This window comes from Schistosoma mansoni (assembly GCF_000237925.1).
Source record: "Schistosoma mansoni, WGS project CABG00000000 data, supercontig 0013, strain Puerto Rico, whole genome shotgun sequence".
NCBI lineage: Eukaryota > Metazoa > Platyhelminthes > Trematoda > Strigeidida > Schistosomatidae > Schistosoma > Schistosoma mansoni.
This window is the reverse complement of record NW_017386025.1, coordinates 1,817,690-1,837,517: the sequence shown is the minus strand read 5'-3', so window position 1 is coordinate 1,837,517 and position 19,828 is coordinate 1,817,690. Positions and strand designations below refer to the sequence as shown.

General features: G+C 33.1%; 1 protein-coding gene and 1 non-coding gene across 2 annotated transcripts in view; both read right to left on the bottom strand.

Annotated features, from left to right (window-relative positions):
• The window catches only part of Smp_167320 (serine-threonine rich antigen, putative), a gene marked incomplete at both ends in the record, with an annotated part of 29,632 nt that extends 18,263 nt beyond the window's left edge, over positions 1-11,369 (bottom strand). Inside the window, 2 exons of the mRNA XM_018790871.1 lie at positions 9,732-10,604; positions 10,787-11,369. Coding sequence (XP_018645887.1) covers positions 9,732-10,604; positions 10,787-11,369 — 1,456 coding nt within the window. The remainder of the gene's footprint in view (positions 1-9,731; positions 10,605-10,786) is intronic.
• An 851-nt stretch (positions 11,370-12,220) lies between these two features.
• Positions 12,221-12,289, bottom strand: Smp_tRNA_01454_Pseudo_TCT.1.1. Its single transcript has one exon. It is a non-coding gene (tRNA).
• Between the last annotated feature and the right edge of the window lie 7,539 nt (positions 12,290-19,828).

Sequence of the window (19,828 nt, the reverse complement as noted above, 5' to 3'; positions counted from 1 at the left end):
TCTAATTTAGACAACCAGTGAAAACCTGAAAGCAGTGGACGGCAGATTCTTTCTAGTATAGAACTCTTAAGTAATGCCGAACCACGACCCGCAACCAGGAATCAGATCCAGGGCCTACAGTTTCGTGTACAAACGTTTAACCTTTAGATCACTGACCTGTAACCTAGTGGTGTCCAAGTCGAAATTCAAGTAACCCACGTTATTGCGCGACTATCTTTCATTGTCTTCGGTGAATACCTTCTTCCTACCAGACATAGTTGAAATAGAGCTTTTTAACAAACAATTAAATCTATTTGTAAATTTGTAAGCCAATCGCTACTCCATCCTACAAGACGATGTTAAGTTATTCAGTTTAATAGAAATGATAATACCCGCGAAAGTTCATAAGAATATTAACAAATAGATGAACTTTGCTTTTAAAAAATCATGGATGAAGTAATCAGTCATTTGTAAACATTTTTAAATTTGACACTCAACACTTTCCATGTTCAAATCTCAATAAGTCTAGAATTTAAAACAAACAATATTAAATGAATATATTTTGTCTATTTGTCTATTCAAAACAATTCTTACCCTGAATAACACAATAAATTATCCTGGGCATCGATATACTTCTGTTATAACTAGAAAATACGGTGTGAAAATGGATAATATCTAAGTCTGTAATTAGGGTGTATACTGGTCCCATAATCAAAATAAAGTAGATATTCATCGCATCACTAACCCCTACTAGTTTATAATGAATGATATTTCCAGTCGACGTTAGTTCGGCACCATTAAACCTTCTGTTTAAGTTGTTCATGAAAATATTTACCCCAAATAACACAAGTCACACTAGACATTCTATCCTTCTATTACAACGAGGAAGAATTAGACATTATAGTAAGAAAAAAGTGTAAAAAGAATATTTAAATCTGTAATTAGGGTGTGTACAGTCGTCGAATAATTAAAATATATAGAGGGAATTCATCGCCACCCCCACTCACCTTAGTTTACTAGCTGACGTCAGAGTTTATTATTGTTAAAACTGTTGATCAAATTATTCAAACTTCTATGAAAAACCAACTTCATATTTAATAAGTATTAAAAAAATTTAAAGAACTCAAAAGAATAAGGAATTTCAAAAGATAATACCTTTTTTCAAGTTTTTATAGTCACTTCCTATCAAAGACTATCCAGTTGTTGAAACGAAAATCTACCAAGAGTTGTTTAAGATCATTTGGATCAAACAAGACATAGGTACTGGGTTTAAAACCTTAATGTGAATATCAACATTGAGATACACGTATATTTAGCTGACGAGACCGAATTATTCAGTCAGTCAATCAGTCAGTCATGATAAACAAAGAACCTGACAAAAAGCTTGTGCCAGTTTAAATTCCCATACCATATCAAAATGACAAGATGGAATTAACAAGATGAACACAAATATCGATATACTGAGAAGGATTACACAACAGAAAATGTAGTTTGAAAAGAAGGGATGAAGTCTAGGAATAAAATTTACGAAATAATATTGAAGCTCAAGACTTAGTGAAAGATAACAAGTGAATGTAGCTGAGTAGTTGTAATTCATTGTGGACAAAACCATACAACGTTTCCAACCACGAATTTCCGCTATAATGTGGATCTCAACTAGATATTCTGTATCTATAAACATTGTGAAGATCAACAATCAGTAGCTGTATGAATTGATGTCTTGTCTTGGCTTGGTCGCCTTTAGTTTTCGCCTAACTTTTTCCTACACCAGCTAAGATTGTGATCTGAGGTGGGCGTTTTGGTTGATCATGTAGATCAAAGTAAGATGTAACGTATATCCTAGATTCCATTGCTAACCACTAACCGAAATCTAATAGAATTGTAAATGAATCTATTCAATAAATCCATAATAATATCAGCGAATGACGGAATTCGGTCTTGAAATTAACAACCGAAAAATTACGAACCGTTTTACAATCATCAGTCAAGTTTTATATTTGATTTATATATATATACTGTGAATAATGTCCAATTCGAATGTTAAAAACTCTTACCATTCATTCCAGTAGACAAGTTAACAAAGCCTAACTAAATTGCAACTGGCAAATATCATCGAATAATCAACAGTGATAACCATTGATCTTACATTACAATTACATTGAACTTAAGTTTCTTCAGTTACACATACATATTCTTTCTAATGTAACAAGCAAAACTATAAAACATCAACCATGATATTCAGATTTTTAAAGAAAATAATTGTACTTATCTCTTTCTCTCTCTGTGAAGGAAAACAAAATATCTCCAACATAACATACAGTATAACCTTGTATAACATGTAAAATATTATCTAATAGTTATTATAAGGTATATTGAAGCTGTCCAGCCGCCTGAACGAAAACAGAAAGAGTTCAAAAATGCGACCTACTAATACTGTTAGTTGAAAACTGAATATCTTCACTACATACAGAGTGTGTTGAATAATATAGACTGATGAGATTGTTTTTTATCGAAATCACGAGTCGATCTAAGTTAAATAATCATCAAAAATCTGAAATCACTTTACGTCTGTCTCTTACTAGTATAGGGGATTGTTCAGCAGTGCACATCCACAACCTGACAGAAACCATGATTTTGGTTTTTTTTTGCAAATAATTATTTTCTTATTCCAGTGTTATTTACTGGTCTGAATTAATTGTACTTAGATTCAAGTAGAACAGAAATCAATCCAATGCAATTCTTTCCATGAGACGGATATAAATTCATGTACTCAACTTTTAATTATATTTTTGATATGAGGGACTTATGATATTCTACCTGACTGACTGCCTACATAACTTATCGTGGTGATTGAATATCAATTTTAATGATGAACAATTTCATTATGAACAGATGATATCAACTAGAGAATCACTAATAACTAAGAAATATTAGACAGTTGTTTCGTCTCAATTAGAGACTCATCCACAGTTGGTGTCCACAACTTTACGAAGAATCAAACCAAGGTCCTTCAGATCTAGTGGAGAGTATGATAACTTCAAACCACTTAGTCGATACATAGCTTACATTTATGACTGAAATCATCCAAGAAAAGGTGGGAGATGACACCTGATTCACAATGCCTCTAATATGATTGAATCCCACCTACTAGTAAAAACTTACTAAAATTTCAGGAATGCTTTAAGAAATCAGTTCTCAAAGTGCCCATATTTAATTTGTAGCTTAAATAACGATAATGGGTTCTATATCTTCCAGGACCATGAATGAGCACTAGTGAGGAATCCCATACAAGGACAACAGCCCTACATGGCATACTGGTTTTTAATTTTTGCGTAGTTAATGTCAGTGCATGAAGTAAAATACCTTTAATCGTTGTTTACAAATACTGGAAAAGTCACAGAGCAATGGTTTTATGATTAACACCCAAGAGGTTCAACTAATCGATTAGAAATTAAAACTTCACTTCATTTACTTCAGTTTAAGTACCTAAATATCATCAAATACATGGGGCTTAAAACCGTTATACATCAATTTGTATAGATATCTGAGTTCAATTAATTACATTAATGGATAGATGGACAAACATACAAAGGAATATAAAACCTTACACAAAAATCAGTTCGGTTAAAATATTATAGTACATCACTAGAGAAAGAAATAGATAAAATAAATAATATAACGGATAAGGGGAACAACTGTATATGATGTTGCATCACGCATTGATCTTAGTTAGACATCCACTGAAAACCAGGAAGTACTAGACAACTATTATGTCCTAGTATGTAACTCTTCAGAAGTAGAACACATTTAAGATCAATGTGTGAAGTAATCTGCGAGAATTCTACAGTCTTGACAAATCACCTATACTAATAACAATCATGTGCTCACTTCGAGATGAAATTCTAAGTTCTAATGAGACTTCGTGACAACAATCTCCACAGTCTCCACACAAACACCTCAAATACTTCAACTCGAAAATTGTTACACTGTTAATATATGATTTTATAAGGTAATCTCTTGTGTTCTTTATGTGTATTCATACTTTTTAACCAAGTAAGACTTACACCAACCACAATAAAGAAAGATAACAACGGTAGACATTACCCGCGACATCTTTAGTGTTCAATAACCATTATGTATCCAGCACTTTCAATTACTTTTCCGTCTATTTAGTGAATGAGTGTAGTATATTAGACTGTAATTTTCGTTAGAGAATTAATTTTAGCCTTTACATCCCCTATATTTATGTTTTTCATCCGAGAAGTATAACTGTGCCGTACCAACATGTCCATGTCAGACAGTTGAGAATAACTTTGGACGCTTGTAATGAAATCTTCGGTGGAAATAGCATTTTAATATTTAGCATTCCCCCCACCAAATAAACAAAAAAATCATTCAAAGCGATAGGCACAGCAAATTTATTCAACGATGAAAACTGCGGGTAATCTCAGTCAAAGTGAACTATCTAATATTACTCAGACTGCGTGTAGCAATATGAATATTGAAGTATGAAGCAGAAAATTCAGATGTTGTAAGTGAACAGGACAAAAATGTTGAAATACAATTAGTCTACTTGTAATTTAATAAGTCACATATAGATATAGACTAACAAATTATGATATAAAGAGTTTTTTGTGAACTCATCAGGATTCGTATACATAGTGTCAAACAACACCATTGTAAAGACCAGTGATACTACTCAGTTTTTTCAAGTCAGACTACGTAAGACAGCGATTAACCTTGCAATTCAGTGACTGGAAGTCGAATACATTAACCACTATTGAGTCACCGCACCGTTAATAGAAAAAATAACAAGGAAAAGTGGATATATCTGGCATAACATTCACTTTAAACTTAATACACAACAATAGCTTCATACACTGCATCTATTACTCTTGACATATCCTACAACCTGACACTTACAATAATACCATTAAAGTATCCGACAGGCTCGGTACAAATTGTGATTGACAAAACAACCTTGAATGATACTAATTTTCGGCCTTCAATACACTCTAACGATTCTTCAAATGAAGGAATTTAAGTATGTTTCACAAACTCCTTACTTTTTTTATTAATATATCGCGAGAAACTTGAAAATAATAAAAATACTACTACTACTACTACTAACAATAATAATAATAATATCTCACAACTTTTTCACACTTTTGAATAATCTTATCGGAACTGTTTTACTTCCCACTTGTGTTAAATGCAAAAATACATATGTTTAGACCAAATCATTAAATAAAAATAAAAAGATTACTCACTCAATATTTAGGATAAGATCTGGGGGTCAGTAGTTAAACTGTGACTCAATAGTTTATAAGTTAGGTTAGCTACTGTTACAAATCTAAGAACGGCGGAAACCATGAACACAACTGACTTGAACAATCTAATGTCAAATAATTCATGCATTAAAACTCTACTTTTTCTCTACCTACTGAAGTATGGGAGATGAAAAAAGTATCACCAATCCTCAGTTGGTAAATATAACTCATTGGTAATACACATTTATTAATAATGGTACAATAACAAAAATCTGAACACACTAATTAATCTAAAGACTAGATTAATTTCACTTAATATATTGAAACAAATAAGATTATGGGTAAGATCAATTCTGAGAAAATAAAGAACTTTGATGACAATAACATTCACTATACCATATACAGTTAATGACTCATGGTGGTTCAATGGTTATGGCGTTCTACTTTCCGCCACCAAATCACAGATTTGAACCCCATTCCACCTGATTTGGTCCGAGAAACTGGGTAACATGATTATCCTCCATACTTAGATTGTGTCTCATACCCATGTACCTAGTGAATGTGTTTGACTTTTAGCTTTTTAGTAATTTAAGGCACAAAATATTCAAATAAGGCAATAAACATCAATCTCATATACATCTAAACTGTGAATATTTAATAAAATAAGTATAAACACGCTTTTTAATAGTGTTTAGCGGTAGTATATTTTCATTCAGCCGGCTCTGCCACAATAATATTTTTTCTAGTGTAAAAGACAGATTCGATGTGCGAATTCTAGAGCGAACACCTACCGCTTCTCCTTACAATAGAGACAACAAAGAAAATATATCAAACCATCGTGAATTTTCTGCTTGAATTTTTGAGCATTGCGAAAGATTATCAGCTTTTCAGAAAAAGCCCATGAGTTCACTACACGATTCACTCATGTAATTAATCAGTTAAAACAAATCGAAAATAAGAAACTTTATTGCAGTATTTCCAATAGGCGTCTCTCCCCCCCCCAGAGTTTCGACCACGCTAGCATCAGCTATCTTTTGAAAATATGACAATTCACCGTAAGAATTAAATCAATGAGTTAGCCGAGTAACATTAGGTATGTATACCAAACATAACACACACAATACACCATGTAACTTTGATTACATAATGTGTCATACTCACATTTATGACAAATATTGTTTTACCCTTCAGTTCACAAAAAAAAGAAGATGAAGTCAAACACGATGGGCAACAAGAAATAACCATAATTCACAGAATTCATTGTTGATCGGCCATAAAAAAACAACAACCAGAACCTCATTTATTTGTCACCAACACCCGAGTATCATGCTAACTCTTACACCGATGTTAAGATCCAAGGATAATGAGTGGTCAATTTTCACAAACCTTATCCTATCGAAATTACCTCGATTTTCCCAACAAAGTAGTATTTCTAACCTTCATCTATATATGAATTGATTACAATTTCAATGCATCACGAAATTTAACATGAATAAAATGGTATTTATTGACATACCATAGATATTTTTTGTCGTCTACTGTATGAGTGCGTAAATAATTAGTGAATAAAAGTAAACAGAAAATTATTGAATTCACATAGCATTGTTTGTTCTAATCTTCGCATTGATATTGAGGACTGCAACTGGTCAGTCTCTAATTGGCATATGTGCATACTGTGCGTATTGCCTCGATATAGCCTAAATTCACAAGCGTTGTAAGCAAAGATAGATAGTGGCTAGCAGTGGAATCCAGGACGTGCATTTCTTCTTATTTGGGACTTGTCAGCTGGATGTACCTGCATCTCAGAGTTCATGTTCACTCTGAGACTCGAACCCAGTACCTTTATTGAGTTAGGGTTTGTTTAAATTATTTGATTCAAAAATTTATATAGGACTTAAATATTAAGTATGAATGGAACTGATTAGGTTTTGAAAGATGTGAAACACAATAGTATCCTGACAAATCAGTTTCATGAATAAAATAAAAAATGCAGTGATAATCAAACATTCTCAGCATTTATTATTTTATATTTATTTCTACGCCTCAGATCGTTTTTTTGTAAAAACGAACAACCATTTGTAAATATTTTGAGCAAACCTAGTTGAAAGTGATATGGTAATTTATAAATGACACTGAATGATAGCGAACAGATTGAAGCTAGGGGATTTTCAACATTGAAATCCAACTAAATAAGCAGATGCATTGTGGTTGTCAGAAAACTTGATGACCCTCAGGACTCAACTATGGGGGATATATGGTGATTACTGAACGATCCTGTCGAGGGTCGAACCTAGGACCTTCAGGTCCTGAGAAACCTCAAACTAAGAAGAGACGGTTGTTCAATGGATATTTACCTGAGGTCAACTTGCGACGAAAACTATTTGCATACTTTTTGGTCTGATAAATACATAAACAATTGCGTTGCTGGTCTGATATTTTATGTATTTTCAGTCTTGATATACAAAAGTAATAAGATAATTTATTATCTTCGCTGTTATTTTTACAATCTCCGCCATATTAAACTTATGGTTATATAAAAAGGGAGAAATTAACAACCTCATACCCGAAAATAAAAGTGTTTACTTCAATCAACTAATTAATTCGATTTTTTTACACACGTAAACCAGACCAGAATCAGGCTAGTACTTTACAAATCCATTTACAATATAACAAACAACTGTTTGTTCTCACATAAGTTTCTTACGGAAATAAGGAACGACAATTTGAAATAGTGTTATAGAAAACGTTTTGGTAGTTTTCCACACTACTACCGATACTACTTAACTGCACAATTATTCAATGATACAAATTTATTTAGGAAAAATAGATAGATAAACATGTCTTTCAACATCATTCCTCTTTCGGATAGTATAACTTCATAGATATTTGCCGATAATTACGAAGCTTCTTATATAATTAGATTATTGTTTCAGTTTCACACGAAATTTTTTACTAGTCGTGAATTTTATGTTACGACAGTTGTGTACACCACTAATAAGGGATGAAATTCTTAGATTTTAACCTTTTATATGAATAATGCAGATGATTGGTTTCCATAAAATCAAATCATATTATCATACTATGAATATTTAGGAATGAGGAATTCACAAAACAGTTTTGTCGACAATTTTTCCCCTAAACACAGTTAAATGAAACTTAAACTATACTACAAAAATAAAGATTGCAATTATGGGAATGTTATGTTACGCGAAACGAGGGTCTCATTTAGTCGTTTTTAAGAATCAGAACAAATATTCACAATCTTTAAAAGTACCAGTAGTATTAGTAGTAGACAATTGATGAAGACGATTCATACAAGGAGGAATGTTATTGATAATAATCATAGGGACTAATCACAGTAATATATTGTCTATTGTTTTAAACGGACAAAATGTTTGTCGATAAAACAAAGTAGAATTAAGAAGAAATTCGTGTATCAATCAGCTTTCCCCTTGGTCTTTAAACTGAACCTCTGTATAACAATATAATTAAACGGCTATGTTCGAAATAGTGACAAAATGTCTGTCAGTCAGTCAATCATATGCAACGGAGAACCTGACACGTGAATCGGCTAAGTTGCCACACCATATTAGCGGAGAGATAAAATTATATAAACAAATCCCAGACAGGTGGAAGTAGCAACAGTAGAAAAGAGTAGGTGCAGAAAAGGTGTAAGATTTCGGGATTCATGGACTGAGGAAAGACAAAAAGTGAACGCACCCGTGTCGTTGCAAATGATTCTGAGCTACGTTACCTAGACTTAAACCATTGGTTACGGTAGTCGTGCAGACTCAAAACAGATAATCTGCATCTAACTACATGCCTTAGCCCAACTGTCAAGAAATTCATGAATTAATGCCACGATTTAATTTGGCCTCCCCTAGCTTTCTTCCAATGTAATCTTGTATCAAACACCATTGTCCATTAAAGTATGTGGTGGTTGGGAATACGTATTGCACGTCCTGAGTACCTCAGTTGATAAATTTAATACCTTATCAATCGATTTACCATCTCTACCTAGTAATGTGCCCGTGACCTATGCATTGCTCCTTAGTGGTCCCAGTATGCAAGGGTAATGGTTCGAAGGCACCCTAATCGAATGCTAATAACCTACGAATATCCTCCTCTTAACGGTCATATTTTACACCTATAAAGTAGAAAGGAATGAACCGATGTTTAGCAAACTCGTCCTGTTTTGCAGACAGTGTTTTCAACTGTAAAATCGTAAGAAATGTTAGAATTGACTCGATGGAAACTGAATTCTGTCACAATATATTTTTCTGTGGATATAAAGTCATAAACTGAAGTAATGAATACAAATATTATATTCATGTGGGGATACTTATCAGTGGGGCATAAAAACACTTTGTAGATAAAGCGTGCATCATAAACATCAGCTTTAATTAGGACTGATGCGTTGAATGATGAAAATGGATAAAAACTTGTTTAAAGGGCATAACAGTTAAAAGGAATATAACTTACCAGTATAATTCGGTGAATAACTTATTGCATGTGTGTTCGAACGGCTTACATCATATTGAACTGATCGATAATCTGGACATAATGGTAAATTTGTAAGGCAACGCTCAGCAGATATATGCGAAATGTTACTATTTAAATTCATTCTTGGATATAGTTGTTGGTCAGCTACGTTTGTTGCCCTGTTATAAATACAATTCGTATGTTGACTATGATGTCCCACTTTCGTAGAATCGGCACTCTCAAGGATGCTTGCATCCTCAAAATTATTCTTGTTTATGTCCGTACCGTAATGACCACACGAGTTAGACTGGTAGTTTTGTGAAAATCTACGTGTAGACATTTTGGATGTTGATTTCTTATTACGGCGTTTAGGCACAAAGTGACAGTCCTTCATTTCTTCTGAACGCTCATTATTTTCGCTTGAATCGGAATCTTCTTCTGGAATAAATAAATTCTCACGTTGTAATGGTGCAGAACCTGGCCTGTTAATTTGTGGTTTCCTAATTGATGAGTCTAAGTAAGCAGTATAAGATATAGTTCTAGGACGACAGTTTGTATGTTGTGATTGCCGTGAAATAGAAGCATTGGAATTTATATCAGTGCTTCTAATGGGATGCACAGCAATACGTCGATTAGGATGTGTATTTACCAAAGAAGATGAAGTTGAAGAATTAAACAAATCCCCATGAAGTTTGCTTTCTTCGTGAGTAGGAATTGGGCGAAATAAATGAGTAGAAAGATTCCTCTCATGTGTACAAACAGAATTTGATGCCTTTGAGTAGAAATTACCAAAATTTTCTGTCTTATAAATTTTGTCATTAATGTCATCGGGAGACTGTAAACTGTTTGAATCATTGCATTCATTTTTAACTTCTGAATTCATCCAAGAGAGAAAAACGATAAATCAGAGAGAGGAATAGTTTCTGGATATGAATCTATCATATCTACAGCATTTTGTGATACTGGTTTACATGGTTCGTATGTATGAGGATACTTATTTGAACAAGTCCATGGAGTAGACCAAGTTGGAGAATTTCTTATCATATCACTTATACTTGTAACGAACATTCTATCTGAAAGTTCTTCATTAAGTTCACTAGCACAAGGTAAATTATTTAGACATGAACCTGAGCTGGTAACAGAGTTTCTAGAGCTTATGTCTGATTCGTTTAAATGTGTCAGCCTCCAAGGCGAATTAGCTTGATCAGATTGATTCTGCATAAAAACACTTTCACGATCGGATGATATCAGTGGTGAAAAAATTGAGTGAGGTAAGGCACAGTAAGATGAAATCAAATTTGATGGGGATCTGGTTTTAGAATCACCACCTCCAGTCCAACTAGAAAATCCACTATCTGTATTAACGCAAACTTGATGAACAGAAGATTCGCAGTTTTTCCAAAAGCAAGATGGAGTAGTTACCGTTGTCCGACCAATAGGAGGAGAATATCTATTGGAACTTGATGTTGTAGTTTCACCAAATAAATCTTGACTGGGTGATATCGGTAATTCGAATGTATGTAATAAATCCGATTCGGTAGTATTATCTTCAAAACTACTGCAAAATGGTCCCAGCTGTCCAGTGCAATCTTGTGAAATATTACAATCTTTAGGTGGATCCAATTTATTATCACCCATTAGGGTAGGAGTGTCTTATAGCAATATACGCGAAACAGCCAAATCGAAAACACGTGTAGTGACGATTTGCTTCTTCGAATGGCATGTCAACTTTAGTTAGCGAATCAAAAATCAGGGTTTGATTAGACTACTTTGAATCGACCAATCAAACTTAAATATATTTTTAGTAATACGATTGGCCAATTGACAGCTAGACAGAATAGCCTTTTTCAATGGCATCTTATCTTATTCCACCAATGAAATTGTAGTAGACTGGATGTATCCAGGGTAGTAAATTCTAATCAGGAGTCACGTGACACTTCTGTGGCTATGGCTATTCATTCACCAGACAGCATAACTAAGACCTATAATAAAAGACGACAATAATCGTGATCACACAGTAAATGACAATTCAAAGACATTGTGCACTAAGTAAAGTAGTGGTGTACCGGTGTATATTTAGCTAATTTATTCTGTGAATTTATTTTCAGTGAAATTACGTTTAAGTCACAATGATCATTACACTTGATCCGAAATATCGGTATATTAGATAAATTAATATTAACTACATAATAATTTACTAGATATAGATGAATTCTCTCCGTAGTTCAAAATAAACCCACTGCCTTAGTTGCAGAAATTTTCTTTTGTAATCTAGAAAATTCATTTTCTTCGATGTAATTAATTGCTGCTGTCCGCTAAAAGAATATGTACATAATTTCTATAAAATGTTACTGCAGTGATAGAAGAGTTTAAGGTAATTTTCACTTTTTTTTAAACTAATAACCATTTGCCAGGTACTGATTTTTCTACATGGCTTCTAACCATATTCTGCTTGAGGGTTTGTAATAGACAGACACAGCAAACAAAATTAATAGAATGAGGTTCGAACGCGTAACCTATTGACTAGAAGTCGGGTGCTCTAACCGCTGAACCACCGCCTGATTCACAGTATTCGGTAAAAAAAAGGAATTTTTGAAAAATTCAATATGTTTAGTTGATAAGATAACAATGAATATGTTCTCAACCAAACAACGGACGTATAAAAATGTACGAAATGATTACTGGAGCATTATTTAACAAACCACGCTGATGAAATTACACAAATTAGAAAGTGTACTAAATGATGGTCATAAATATTTACTATCCATCATGAAAATAATTTTTGTGAATTTGGAAAATTACCATAAAGAGAACAAAGTTAATTCTAAGCGTTAATCTATGCTCGCGATATTTATAGTTGCTTCATTGATAATCTGCTCATGTACATGATATTTCTGTCTAAAGTAGAAAACCATTTCAAATAGACTAAATATGTGCTTCTAATTCATGCATTTTATTTAATAAAGATTAAGATTTATGTAGTCGCACAGATTAGTTAGAGTTTAGTGTCTAAGATTAGTTATTTGAAAAATTTGAAAGTACAGTTTAATTAAATTGAGACTTATTAACCATTTTCAAATACATGGTTGAATAACAGTATAGAAATGTGTCATGTAAATGGAATATTTATCATACAGCAGGAAATAATAATCAATCTTTCTAACAAAAATTGAGAGCATTATATAATTGCGTTTCAACTTAGTGATCTGATGTTATCGCGTTAGCCATAAACTGTGATAGTCTTAAGTTGGATGGTGAGTAGGATTTTATGTACCCATTAATGTTATCTGTTAAAGTACGAGAAATAGTTGCTCGGTTCTTTCTGATCTTTAACAACTAACGATCTGACTTCAATCTTCTGACAACGTTAACTTTTGTAGCCTTCAAAATGTTCATGAAATCGACCAGGTGTTATATTGATGAAACAAATAGCTAATTCGTTCTGATATGGGACTTCTTAGTATTGTACATTCATGACTGTTAGGGATCAAATAGTAAACCTCCAGGCCTGGTCATGAAGGCTTTTCGATTGTAACCACTGAGTTAGTATCCAAAATATGCATTTCTAGTTTTAGATAATTCGCGATATAGTACGGTAACCAGTCAGTGCTATTGGTTTTTAATAATACAGAACAATAATACTGAGACAATTGTCACCAATGTTATTGGTTGGTCATACCGACATTTCCTTGAATTTATTTAAATTATGAATTTTTACTACCATACACCATACCAGTGATTGTAATGTTTAAGCACTCCCAATGGAAACTAAATGTCCCCAACTAGATTCATTGAGATGTCATGGTCACAATTTCTGCAAAAATTCTAACAATTATACAAACTCAAAATAGATTTCGATTAAAAACAGAATTTATGTGATATATTTCCAGTTCAATTCCGCATTATAAACGAACTGCAAATAAAAGTTGAAAGTTGATCACTAGTTGAAAAAGAATTGAAGTCCAACGATTATATAGATAGGCTTGACCCCCGTTTCAAACAATCTACATACCAAAATGTGCTTTAAAGTTAAGAATAGAAATCTACCTACTCTTTCTAAATAAATTACTTATTATCAGAAAGAAAAATTTATGAAGTTTGTTAAGTTTAAATATAAAATTTATTTCATGGACTGACTTTTACTAAATCATTAATTAATGTCTTCAAGAAGATTTACTAAGTTCTATTCAGAATCCATAATCGGTAGGAGTCAACTAAATGAATGAGATAATTGTTAATGCTTAAAATTATAAATCTGGATCGCTGGATCGCAACTTGATGGTCCAAAGATAATATGCTCGTCACATTAGCTAGTAAGTCTTCGATTCCGATCATCGGATGAGATTGTAAATGCGTACCGTTTATCAATCGTATATTAGGATAAAACAACTTTCCAATGCGTTTCAATAGTTCACCGATTGTCTAGCTTAAGTAATCTTATAACATAAAACTTCATTTTATGTATTTTTTTTATCCAATGAACTCAATATATTCATATCATTAAGATATCTTTTTTTTGCTTATGAGCTCAACCATTAGACTGGACAACTCTTCATCCGTTCAATATTCACAGATTATCTCACTATTTTTAATCAATTAATTAATAAAAAACCTTAGCTCACAAGTAGTCTACCTCAATATGCCCCCAAAGTTCTAGTGAGGAGTAGTGACTACTGGAGTCTGGATATTTAGGGAGTGAAACAGTTGTGACCATCAACATTATATGATCATCCTTTCCATACCTTAAATTAATTAATGTTGCAATCATACCACTGAACACGGACCTAGTGTTTCAAATGGTTAAACATTTTGCAGTGAAACTTGAATATTCTAAATTCGACGCCTCAGTGGGGTCATGTATCGACGCTATTAAGGGGTCCTATACCATAAAAAACAGCCATATAGACCTCCTTGACATTTTATGACAACACAAGTGAAACTAATCTATAACGAGTACAACGTACAAAATCATACTGATAAACACCACCCAATATTACAAACATTTGTTGGATATAATTGTATTTAACATAGACAATAAATTGTCTGATATATTCACTTATTATAAATTAGTTACTGTGCTCTGTCAAAATGTAACTTCATTTATTTAATTATAATTTTTGTTTGTCTATTTCGAATATGAAAGTTGACGAAGAGAAGAACTATAAAAGGAGGCAAGTGGTACTAGTACAAAAAATGTGTGAATAATAAGCATGTACATATATATATATGCATTGGTGCCCCTATACGAACTGTAAATTCTCATCAACACCGTTAAGATAGCATAAATACAATTTAAATGAAACATGATATTTTTCTCTAAAATATACACATAATTCAATAAATAATTTGACAGCATTGCGGTAGGTTTCTTTACTTCCTATATCAGTGATGATGATTATTGTATGATCATCTTTCTTCCTTTATCCGTGAAGTAGAAATTCATCTATCTTATCACAGTTGGTGCACTGGTTTTTTCACACATACACATGTACTAATAAACAATTAAACATATATTCATGACATACTACTGATTTAGATATCAAGATAAAACAAAATGATTTATTCAATTGTCAATATATATATATATATATACCATAAAATTAAAAACACATGTCAATTGTAAAAATGAAGTGACTAGTCTCCATTCAAAACAGACGTTGATCAGATTGCCTTCCTTAAAAAGGCGAAGTTATTTATGGCGAAAACTTGGAAAAATGAAAAAAAAACTAGTAATCCACTTACCTAGTAACTGTATACATATTTATATGTTAAGTCAACAAACAAGAACACAGTACCCAGCATGATTATGTCTACCTGTTCAAATTGCCAGACTTCACACCTCAAATAGTAAGAGGGAGAAAAAGAAAAGAGATTAAGCATATGAAGGCAATAGAAAAGGGTTAATGGTTATTATTATTATTATTATTATTATTATTATTATTATTATTATTATTACTGTACACACAGATCACAAGCTTCAATAGAAAATTTCCTGAGTTCTAGTGAGAGGTCACGACTAGTGGAGTTCAACCACTTCTGTTATGAGAAAGGTACCCACTGAAGATAATAGAAGATGTTCCCCCAATATCTTGAATTGATTAACTTTAGACTTGTACATCATAGATGTCGGTTCAGTAGTATAAAGGTTAGAGGTCCCGCGTGAAATCGATAGATCTGAATTCGGTTCCTAATGATGGAGTCCCATAATAGAATGAAACGGTCGTCCAGTGCTTCCAGGTTTTCAATAATTTAAGGATTTAGATTGGTTCGTGATTCCAGTGAAATTATTATATTCATGAGTTATAAACAGGAAGAAATAGAAAGAGAAGGAATGGTGGGGGATAGAGCCAAGTAGTCATTCGAAAGAGAAAGAATAAATTGGTGTTGGGTAGCGGGCGAACAGTTGGGAAATTGGAAACTTTTCGAACTGCTCTACAATGGATATATATATATATATATATATATATATTGTAAACTTATATTCCACTAATGAATTGTCATTGTTCTTAAATTACTATTCTTATTAGTTAATTGTGAACTAATCGATGAGTTCTGTGACATCCATGATTTAGTCACAAATAAATTGTGATTCCTTATTTATGATGAGCTATGATTAAGTAATTTATGTGAGTTTTTAAGTCAGGATGACAATAGAATGATAGAAGGAATATCAACCTTTTATCTTCATCCTCCGATTGAATACTGAGGTCAGTGGGAGCTGCATGAACTAATAGGAGTTAAGGTTTCCGGTCATTGTTGGCGATCATTTTCATAACTGGTTAGGGAGAAAATCGCTGGCCTGATAGTCTTTAATGGACTCCATAATTTGGTGGTCTGATAAAGTTCGTTAGGAGAGGACATACAAAAAGCTTAAATATGTAAAAGGAGATATTTGTTTAGAACCGAGAATAATTCTGGTCATAAACACCAGAATTATATAATAATGTATGCTTATGCTAGTATTAAATCATCGCTTAAATTCACACTGAACGCATAAAAAATTAGATGGAAAATATGACAGGGTAAATTTGGTAACTATATTAAAAGTCATTAATGAGAATAAAATATGAAATAGTTACAACAAATAGTTGAGTGAAAGTTATTGGAGTGGTTCGCATTATAAAAGTTTACGATTTCATTTTCTAGTTTAGGAAAGGGGTATTTCTAAGTGCGTTAATTCCGAGTTTTCATTCAAAATCTGAATCGAGATACCAACTTTCAGAAAATCAAATTAGAATTCTAATTGTGACACGGTAGACGGCTTGAAGTATATCATAAGTTACATTACAGATCGATCGCAGTTAGACAACGACTAAAAATCAAGAAACACTGAACAATTGTTTCGTTTCAACTCTGCTTGGAACCATTCTACGGTTACCATAGGTCTCAAACCCGGACAAAGTAGGAAGATTGGGAATGGGGTTAATAAACCTATCCCACAGAAAAGAAACTTGTTTAAAACACACTAACCAGACAAAACTCTGCCCTGGGAGTTGAAGAGTCTTTACTAAAAAGAGTTATGACGCCTCATGATAAAAGCTGAGACCCTTTGGTAGTAACGGGGTCAGTGACCCTTCTGAAAACTAGAGGAACGATTAACATAGGTACATTGAATTTCCAAACAATGTGGGAGACCAGGAAAACCATTCAAATAGCAGAGAAAATAAGGGGAACGCGATTCCTAAATAATGGACGTCTCCGACCCCACCAGGAACCGAGATCAAGTCCATCAGATTTCACGGTGAGCTCTTGACCTTTAGATCATTGACTTAATATCCAATGGTGTAGATGTCTAACTTCCATCAAATTTATGACTGAGAACGGGGAGTGAGAATTGAGAAACACGGTAGCGGTGATAACCAACCACCGGAATATTTTCGTACCAGGTGAGTAACATTATGATATATACAAATACATTTTACAATCAATATTTAGAGATGTATAGATTAGCTGACTTTTAAAAGATGGAAACGTTCGTTGAAGAGAAGTTTATTTGTAAATTGAGATTCTCTAAGCATCTCTACTGTATGTAGGGATATAAACAAAATCGTCACTAAGATAGTAATCCACTGATAACAATGAGTGAAAATTGAGCTATCTCATGAATTTAATGGATTTGAAATTGTTTGGACTTTTAGATTTCGACTAACTAGTTTATCACGAAAAAGACTTTAGAGTTCCAGGTTTAATATTGTGTACATTACTACTATAATTGGATGTGTTACAGAGTACTAGTAAATAGATGTCAGTTCATGATAAAAATTTGTCTTTAAAACTTGATAAACATATCCTATTAGTATCCAAGTTCGGCGTTTTTCATTTTTATCTTTCAATTTGTTTAGTCTGAATCATCAATTAAGTAAATAGGTAAACAAAAAATTAACTGAAATATTCAAAATAAGCTTAAATTTTCTAGTGTAACCTTACAAGGTCAACAATTTGATCATGATGAGTTTCTCTCTCTCTCTCACCCGCTCATTCGCTCTTATTCTCTCTTTCCGGTCCTACTGATACGTTTTATGTCATACATAATTCACAAATAAACATTTGTTTACTTTTCAAGTAACCATGTGTCAAATTTACATCTACATACGATTCTATATGTATATCCAAAGTTCACACAAATACACTTGTGTCAATGCTGTGTATCAGAAATGCTGGTAGTGATTGTTTTTCTTTTATTAGGCAATAATTAAATAATATTTTTGAATGTGAGTAAACTTCAACACACATTATGACATAATAACTTTGTAAACTAGAAGGACTCTAACTATATGTGATACAAATTATGAAATATAATTAAAGCATGCATTTGAAAATGATGAATAGAACCAAAGTAATTTAAGGTGATTTATTGTATTTTATCAAAACTTTTCAGAATAGAAATTTCTATAATTAATAAAGTGGTCGAATGACTTAAGGAAATTATTTTCTCTCAACAAATTAAGAATCAATTCAGATCAATTCTGAGATAAAAAAAGTTCTCATCAAGATGGAAAAAACACTTCACAAATAACTCTCAGAATGTTAAGTTAGTTAGAAATCTTTGCAGTTTATCAACATTTTCAATATAGCTAAAATCATGAGTCGATTGAATCTAGATCACCATGGAAGACCTGGAAGCACTGGACGGCCGTTTCGTCCTATTATGGGATTCCTCAAATGTGAGCTCTCATAATCACATTGGAGGTTGAATTCAGGACACTCGATCTCGTGACAAGCACTTAACTGGCATCTCATGGTGTAGATGCTTAACTTCAATCAATTGGCGATGTTGCGCGACCACCTCACATTGTCTGGAATGATTATCGGTTTCACACCAGGCGAAACAACTACCCAGTGCTTCCTGGTTTTCACTGGTAGTCTAGATACAACTAGACACCAAAAATATGGTCCAAACAAAATAAAATTCTTTTGTGGGCTACAATACTCCCGAGGTGCACAAACTTAGGCAGTTTGTTTCCTCATGGAGGCTAGTCGTCGAACCTTTGACCTAAAGGTCTAATCCAGAAGGGAGTGGAACAGCGTTAAGGCCTGGAATCCTATCGTAGCCAGTGATGAAAATTAGCTCAGATGCCGTTTGTTCATTCGGAATCCTGGAGCCCATGTGCACCAGTGGTTTAAAATGAAGCTTTCACAACTCCTTAAGGTGAACCCTCCATATTCACTAACTAAATTTGAGGGCAGGACGCTATATTTTCGTTCTTTCAATTCCGGAACAAAAAACATACCTTCGCCGTGTGAAGGTAGTTAGCAGAACTTCTCTGGCAGGTGAGAACAAATATTGTATATCACAACATGCTAAACTAATTTTAACTTTAAATTCATTTAATGTTGTTTGTTTGAATCTTCCCATCGATGTGTTAGGACTGCAACTGGTCAGTCTCTACTGGGTTCGAGTCCAAGAGTGAACATCAACTGAGATGCAGGTACATCCAGCTGACGAGTCCCAAATAGGACGAAACGCGCGTCCTGGATTCCACTGCTAGCCACTATCCATCTCTGCTTAATTTTAACTTTATTTTTATAATTATTTATATTTTTCTAGCAAAAAGAGAAAAAGTTCAAACCAAAAAAATTATCTTTTGAGGATCGAT